Consider the following 8,090-nt stretch of genomic DNA (forward strand, 5'->3'; position numbering starts at 1 on the left):
CAAAAAAAAGTTTGTCTCACGAACATTTGTTGTTGTGAAGTTGTTGTTTTTCCAGTCGATGAATGTTATTTTTTGTAGAAAAAGGAAATTGCATGCTTGGTTTGTTGTGCTATACGTACTACATGTACTATACTGCGAATATGAAGATATATACGAAGCGGTGCAAACGACGGGATTTGTAATTTTTTTCGTTGGTGCTCGATGAGTGTCTTTAAATTTTTCGCAAAAAAAAAAAATGGAATCCAAAACGAAAAAAAAAATCCTTTAAAAAGAGCAGCGGCGCGTATGTTAATGCGCTGAATCGTCGTCACATAATTATGCGCCCGGGTTCGTGAGACAATTTTTTTTCTTTTTTGTTGTTTGGCCTAACATCATCGTCATCTTACTTTTCAATGGAGTGAAAATTCATTCAGTACTTCAGTGTTCTCCTTTTTGTCGCTTCTCTTAAATTAGGTCAATGTTTTGGGGTTGTCAATATGCACAAGAGAGGCTGTCAAGTCTATGAGAGAAAGGAACGTTGACGATGGACATATCATTCATCTAAATAGGTAAACATTCCAGGTTTATAATACAATATTAGCCTATACTTAGGGACCGTACACAAACACTTGTTAGGGGGGGCCTATTGCAAAAATATTTTCATTTCTGCCCCCCCCCCCCTTTTGACATGAAAATTATGGATCAACCCAATAGAAAAGCCTCATATAAACTCAATTTTCCCGGGAAAATGTGTGGCCAATATTTTCAGGACCCCCCCCCCCAAGGTCAAAATATTTCAGGTCCTCCCATTTTGCATCAGCCCCCCCTTAATAAGTGTTTGTAAACGGTCCTTTATAGTATTCAAGTTAATTTTATTGATTCGACAAGTTTGTTGTATAATGTGATTTTATTCCTGCATGCAAATTTTCTCTCCCTCTCTCCCGTTTTCCTCCCACTGTTCTTTCTATACTTCTTTGTTAATTAATAAAAATAACAGTTTAATATACATTATCACTTAAAGCCATGTTTCAAACCCGATTTTTTGTGACAGTAGGCCCTACACGTGTTTCTGGAATCGGCCAAACTCATTGTGCTTGTATAGGACAACAGAGCAATTTTGAATTTTGAATTTTAATTCAAAATTGCTTAAAAATCCCCTATAGAACACCACAGTTAAGCAGCCAAGATAGTAAATTTGGTTTCTTTAATCTAACCTCGGTATTTTGGCTTAAAATGACCAGAAAACTTTCCTGACAGTTGTTACTTGAAATAAATTATCATTTCATAATTTTGGCAAAGAATAACAAAATCAAAATTTGACCGAAATCATATATTATGGGATTTAAACTTTTTATCCGAATGTATTTTAGCCAGCAGTTGCAAACATCAATTATCACAGTTATATAAAACATTAGTTTGGAAAACATTTAAAATGTCAAATTTGGTTCAAGGCCTGCAGGTTTCGATCGATCTTTATCAGTGGCAGGCTTGAATTGTTAATGCTAATTACTAATTCCTTATTATTTTATGTTGTTTTCGTTGTTTTTTCTATGCTTGTTGGTTTGCTTGTTGTTGCTGTTTGTTTATTTTGGAAGGGGGGTTCTTTTCATCTTATTCTGTTCAAATAGGTTTGACTTTAATTTAGTCTGATCCTCTGTGTTCCATACTAAAATATTATGTTTGGTTATACCAGTGTTTCAGGTCATAGTGTTGACCCTGTAAGTGCACTTCACGTTTACAACTCCACAAAATTTGCAGTGACTGCCCTAACAGAAGGTTTACGCCAAGAATTACTGGAAATTAAATCTCACATTAGAGTCACGGTAAGTCTATTGATATTACTTTAAGTAATGTTTACACTGCCACTAAATTTGCAGTGACTGCCCTAACAGAAGGTTTACACCAAGAATTACGGGAAATTAAATCTCACATTAGAGTCACAGTAAGTCTGTTGCCTATATATTACTATAAGTCATGTTTACACTGCCAGGAAATATGCCGTGACTGCCCTAACAGAAGGTCTGTGCCAAGAATTACGAGAAATTAAATCTCACATTAGAATCACGATAAGTCTATTTCCTATAACTGTACGTTTGCAGTGCCAGTAAATGTACAGTGACCGACTTATAGTTCATACCTTCCTCGAGTCAGTAAAGTAAAATCAAATTTGAGATTTTCTCTAAAACTGTTAATTTTTGCAGGAATCTGTTATGCTAGTTGGAATCCTTGCATCATTTCCTTTCTGAAAATGTATACTTTTTTAAAATACTTTTCATCATTACATTTAGAGATACAATAAAAAACAATATCTAAATTACTGAGTCGAGAAAGGCAGACTACTTAACAGAAGGTATACGCCAAGAATTAAATCTCACATTGGATCACGGTAATTCTATTTGCTTACTGTTATAATTACTATTATAATAAAGAGTAATATTGCAACAAGCTGACTTAACCCATTTGACCCATTTTCGTTTGATGCGTTTATTTGCAATTCATTTACTTTAATATTTCCAACTATATATTTCCTCATTCGTATTCTGAGACGAAAATTTCGTCTCATCAGTTCGTATTCAACTATTTCGTTACTTATGTTTTTATTAATTCGTTATTTATTTAAATACACGTGTAATTGTAATTGTTTTACTGTTCTTTCAGAGCATCTCGCCTGGACTTATCAAAACTGAATTTGCACCTCGAGCCTTAGGACAGGAAGCGGCTGATGGCCTCTACGCGGCCATACCTGTAAGTTAAAACATGGCAAATCTGATTAAACTTTGATCTCTATAGGCGTTATTTGTTTAATAAGTTTATCCATATATATGTATATATATATTTACTTCAAACGTCTTCTATTCCCTTGTTTACAGTGGCTTGAAGCCGATGATATAGCCGACGCGGTCGTCTACGCCCTACAAGCACCACCTCATGTGCAGGTAAGATTTTGTTTCTTCAATGTATGGAAACTTTTGGGCCTCGTAACTGCTAAATTGTTGGTCTAAACTATGTAAAGTAGGTCTAAAGTATATAAAAAAGTATACATACATTTAATGGCAAAGACGTGATAAATCCATCTGTGAGGTTAAATTTGGGCAAAAATGCTTAGTTTTAGAGAAAATACCAAAAGCCGGGTTCTGGGCCACATAACAAAACAATAATACTTTTTTGTTAATTTTCAAAAACTATAGGCCTACATGTATATAAAAATATCCAGGACCCTTATTTTTTTTTAAATCTTGATCAATTTCACCAAAATTGGTTGAAATTTGGGCTGAAATTTATGATTTTTTTAAAATATAGCATTTTTCAACCATTTTTGGTGAAAATATTTCAAAGTGGGTAAAAATAAATGAACGGGGTTAGTTCATATAAATGAGCCTCTAATTTAAACTTTTAAACAACTTAAACCATTTTTCTCTCTTTACAAGTATTTTGCCGTGCGAACGTAGTAAAGATCGAACACTATAGATAAGGAAATCAATTAATTAATTGATAATTAATTAGTTAAATTAATTGATAATTAGTTATTTAACCAATTTAATTAATTAACCAATTGTTATTATTTTGTCTGTTTGTTCTTACAGGTGCACGACATTATAATTCACCCAATAGAGAAAGTATCTTAAAAGCACTATCAACATGATCAACAATCCACATGAAAGCGTTAACATCCTGGAAATTTGTAAAGGCACATCATGCACAGAATGATGGGGTGGGTGCCGGGTGGTTGACTGAATTGTTATTTCGACTCCTGAATATGACGTATTCAAAATTTAACATGAAATGCCTATTTAAGGGGACTATGTACTCTTAAAAATGCCTAATTAAAAGTGCTGGAACTACTTAAATGCAAAGTATGTTAAAGTATGTATTTTTTGAAATTAGTCAAGAAATCTACACACATTTAGGAGAAAATCACAACAAAAAGAGCAACAATCCGAAATTTGGCTTTTGTGTGTTTTTTGTTTCTTTTTCTAAAATTTGAGGCAAAAAACGTGCATTTATGTGACTTTCTCCAAAATTGTTGTGAACCAAATCTGTGTTTATATTTAGATTCCTTGACTAATGACTAACTTCCTATCCAAAAAATGTATAATGTTGTATATATTGTAAGCTGATGATATATAAATTAAAAGTATAAATTATATAAGCATGATAAGTAAAGCTACAATCCAAATTAAATACAATTATGATCCCAGCAGGGACTTAAAGAAATTACTTACAAAAAATTATGATCAATGGGACATCCCAAAATTAATTTAAATCGATTAATTTAAATTAATTTAACATTATTTTAGAATGTTTTGCATTAAGTTTTCACTTTGTACCAGTACATTATAATACCGTTTATAATCTGTATATGTATAAATGATAGACCAATAATGTATGTCACTGAAGTTACTGACCAATGTATATTGAGCAATGTTACTTATATAGTTCTATGATTTTAAGAATTATTTTAAATTTAGGCCTACGTATTGACTTGCTTATCTTTGCCAATATTAGATAATACTTAAAAACATTATTATTAGAATGTTTTGCATCATGTTTTCACAAATGTTTTCTGAATATTATTAAACTGTTTTATAGTTTATACTTAGGCCTATACATATAAGCCGACATTTGAGCGTTTTCTGTAAAATGTTGTGTGTTTACTGTTTAAAGATATAGCAAATATGACAATCCCGGATGAAAATGATGTCAGAATGTCCTACCATATGCTGAGGGGTGGGGGTAGGTTGGTCTTCGAAGGAATTTGTACGGGGATGTGGGTACCCCTGGTTAATTGAAGGTGTACGGGTAGGGTATGCCACGGTTTTGGGGTACCATGTCAGGTTTTGTGGTACATATGCAGCGATTTCTGATCGGGTTAAACAATGCTGTTAAATTCATACAAATTTGACAAATGTTGGTTTATGCCTACTGATGGTCAGCATCCGAAAGTCTGGGCGACGCCCCCCCCCCCGCGGTGATAATACTGGTATCCAGGTAATTTTGATGTGGAAATTAAAATTTCACAAGGTTGAAAACAACAAATACTTAATTTAAAAAAATTATATGTGTGCAAAGCGCCAACAGTTTCCGAAACAGCTATAGACCACTGAACTGAATAGAAATATGTTCAAATTTGAAAGATGTAAGTAGCCTATGCCAAATTGTGTGGGGAGCGCGCGGAAATTTTGGCTTTAAAGAGGAGCCCACCAGAACAGTTCTTCTGGGTGAACCAAACCTGCCTGGTTATCAAATTAATCAGTGACAAGTGACTAGCTAATGCTATGTTTATACCACACCAGGGTCATTTGTTTGGCAACATTTTCTTAACATTATTAATGACATTTCACTCCCTGAAGGTTTGGTTCACCCCAGAATAAGGCTGCTCTGACGGTGGGGCTTCCTCTTTTACCTTATAAAAAAGTGGAACACTTTTGCCTCCCTCTTAACATAGAAAAAAACTTTTTGTCCCCCTCTTTTAAGGTCTAAAACTTTTGGCTCTTCTCCCGCCTATGTTTTACCAGCCCCCCTCAATTGCTTGGTTTCCTGCATGAATAGTGGTGTTCTCTTGTTGGTTGATGACCATCACCTTGGTTTTGCTTACATTTAGAAAAAGCCCAAAGTTTTCACTCTCCGTTCTCACTCTTTCAATCAGCTCCTCAAGTTCACAAGCAATGTCTGCTAGTAGGGTAGTGTCGTCCGCATACCGTAAGTTGTTGATGGTTCTGCCTCCGACAGATATTCCAATGCTGCAACTCTCAAGGGCCATTCGCATAATATACTCTGCATATGCATTAAACAGATGAGGAGACAAAATGCATCCTTGTCTCACCCCTTGCTCGATTTTGAACCAGGTACTGTCACCACATGTTGTTCTAACAATTGATTCCTGATCGTCATAGAGTGACCTAAGCAGTTCTACCACATGTTTTGGGAAGCCCATTGATACTAAGGTGTCCCACAGTTTTTGATGTTGAACAGTATCAAATGCTTTTGAATAGTCGATGAAGCACATGTAGATTGGACGGTTGAATTCAATAGCTTTCTCTGTAATATTTCTGATGTTTGCTATTTGGTCTCTTGTGCCTCTGCCTTCCACAAAACCGGCCTGCTCTGGGGGAATCTTACGACGCATGTGCTGTTTGATCCTCTCAACCGTAATGTACAGCATGATCTTACTTGCATGGGAGATTAGAGATGGTCCTGTTGTTTTGCATTCTCTTGTGTCGCCCTTTTTGGGGAGTGGTAGGAATATTGATCTGGTCCAGTCTATCGGCCAGCTCTTGTCTTTCCATAGAAGATTGCATAATTTGTGCATCACATCCACTCCTTCGTCTCCGGTTTCTTTGATCAACTCAGCTGGGATATCATCATATCCTGGTGTTTTACCTGTCCTCATTTTCTTCATTGCCATCACCACTTCTGATCTCAGTATGTCAAGTTCATTTTCATCAACCTCAATTGGTTCTGTTGCACCTCATCCTAAACCATCTTTACTTGCATACAGCCCTTGACAGTACTGTTGCCACCTCTGTTTGATTTGATCACTCTCAGTTAGAATTTCACCATCTTCATCTTTGATTACATCCAGCTTTGGTGTTTTCTTCCCTGTGATTTCTTTCACTGCTCTAAATCTTGTTTATCTTGTCTGGTTCTGCGCTGAATTCTCCTGCTAAGATCTTTATACTGCTTTTCGTCCTTCTCCGTTTGTATGCCTCTTGCTTTCACCTGTCGTCTTTCGTCTGCCATTGTACCCACTTCCTCTGATATCCATGGCGATCGGGTTTTCTTTGGTTTCGGCAAGTTGTTTTGTGCTGCTGTAGAGATTGCCTTCTTGGTTTGTTCCCATAATTCATTAGGTGTCCACTCTTCTTCCTGTTCGAGGAGTATCTGAAAAGAGTTCCTGACTTCCACTCGGTACTGATCATTAATACGATTAACATCATATCTACGTGGAGGAGTGTCCCGTTTGACTGACTTAAGCTTTGATCGAATTTCAGCAACCAGAAGCTGGTGATCTGAGCCACAATCTGCTCCTGGGTATGTTTTTGCTACCTTCACACTCGACCTCCATCTTCGTTTGATTAAGATGTAATCTATCTGATTTCTGGTCCTCCCATCTGGAGATATCCAGGTGTAAAGCCGTCTAGGATGCTGTTGGAATAGCGTGTTTGTTACGATCAGCTCATTTTCGTTGCAAAAATCAGCTAGTCTTTCCCCTCTCTCATTAGCTTTGCCCAGTCCAAACTTTCCAACGGCATCATTGTTAACCAATATCTCTATGTTGATGGTTTCTTGGAGTTCATGGAAGAAGGAATCAATTGTCTCATCATCTGCTGTCGAGGTTGGAGCATATGCCTGAACTACTGAGATGTTGACAGGTCTTGCTTGGAGACGGATGGTTATCAGTCTGTCACTGATTGGATTGTAGCCGAGGACACATTTTGCTGTTTCTCTTGATAGAATGAAACCTACTCCATTCCTCTTTAGTCTATCAGTGCCAGAATAATATACATTATGTCCATCATCAAGAGAGAAATGACCTTTGCCAGTCCACCTGACTTCTGCTAATCCACAGATCGGAATATTACATCTCCCCATTTCTCTTTCTATAATGTGCAGTTTGCTATCATCTGTCATACTTCTCACATTCCATGTGCCAAAACGATTATTATGCCTTAAGTTTAAGATTTTGTCCTTTGTTCCAGCCCTTTCATCAGCCAGTGAAGCGTCATTACAGGACCTTCCAAAGGTACACGTTTGTTGCCCGTTCCTTTCCCCTCCGGAGCCAGAGGTATCACCTTGGTTTGCAGGGCTGGTGACTGCCCCACTCTTAGAAGACTTCATCATTTAGGTTGTCTTGGGAAAAATAGTGAAGTGGGTTCCCGTTTACGCGTTTCCTTCTTCACCAACAGTAGTCCTCTAACTCGACCATTGCTGCCAGTCATAAGAAAGATCAAATCATCCGACTGCCAGCTTCCATCATTCTGCTGTTGGCTGATAGCTCTTCCACCAAGAATGAGTACATCAATACTGCTGCCCATTGATGGTCGCCCTGCGACATGTGTCTACCTTTAGATAGCATTTCTTCTATCAGGGTGTTGACGAAAAACCCACTC

At 36.8% G+C, this 8,090-nt stretch overlaps 2 protein-coding genes across 3 annotated transcripts in view; one reads left to right on the forward strand and one right to left on the reverse strand.

Annotated features, from left to right (window-relative positions):
- The window catches only part of LOC140162582 (dehydrogenase/reductase SDR family member 11-like), a 29,384-nt gene extending 24,662 nt beyond the window's left edge, over window positions 1-4,722 (forward strand). The window contains exons 3-7 of one of the 2 annotated variants that reach the window (XM_072185841.1): window positions 454-548; window positions 1,673-1,802; window positions 2,638-2,724; window positions 2,850-2,915; window positions 3,564-4,580. In XM_072185841.1, the coding sequence (XP_072041942.1) occupies window positions 454-548; window positions 1,673-1,802; window positions 2,638-2,724; window positions 2,850-2,915; window positions 3,564-3,605 (420 nt within the window). In that variant the 3' untranslated portion in view covers window positions 3,606-4,580. Of the gene's footprint in view, window positions 1-453; window positions 549-1,672; window positions 1,803-2,637; window positions 2,725-2,849; window positions 2,916-3,563 lie in introns of both variants that reach the window. The other variant, XM_072185842.1, reaches the window with a different exon arrangement.
- A 1,869-nt stretch (window positions 4,723-6,591) lies between these two features.
- On the reverse strand, window positions 6,592-7,821 carry LOC140161708 (craniofacial development protein 2-like). The gene has a single exon (XM_072185008.1). The coding sequence runs from the start codon at window positions 7,819-7,821 to the stop codon at window positions 6,592-6,594; it is 1,230 nt and encodes a 409-aa protein (XP_072041109.1).
- Between the last annotated feature and the right edge of the window lie 269 nt (window positions 7,822-8,090).

The sequence above is a fragment of the Amphiura filiformis genome, chromosome 10, assembly GCF_039555335.1.
Source record: "Amphiura filiformis chromosome 10, Afil_fr2py, whole genome shotgun sequence".
NCBI classification, from domain to species: domain Eukaryota; kingdom Metazoa; phylum Echinodermata; class Ophiuroidea; order Amphilepidida; family Amphiuridae; genus Amphiura; species Amphiura filiformis.

What these genes read in the sequence shown, in the direction of transcription:
- LOC140161708 (XM_072185008.1), bottom strand. Translation starts at nt 7,821, where the DNA reads ATGATGAAGTCTTCTAAGAGTGGGGCAGTCACCAGCCCTGCAAACCAA.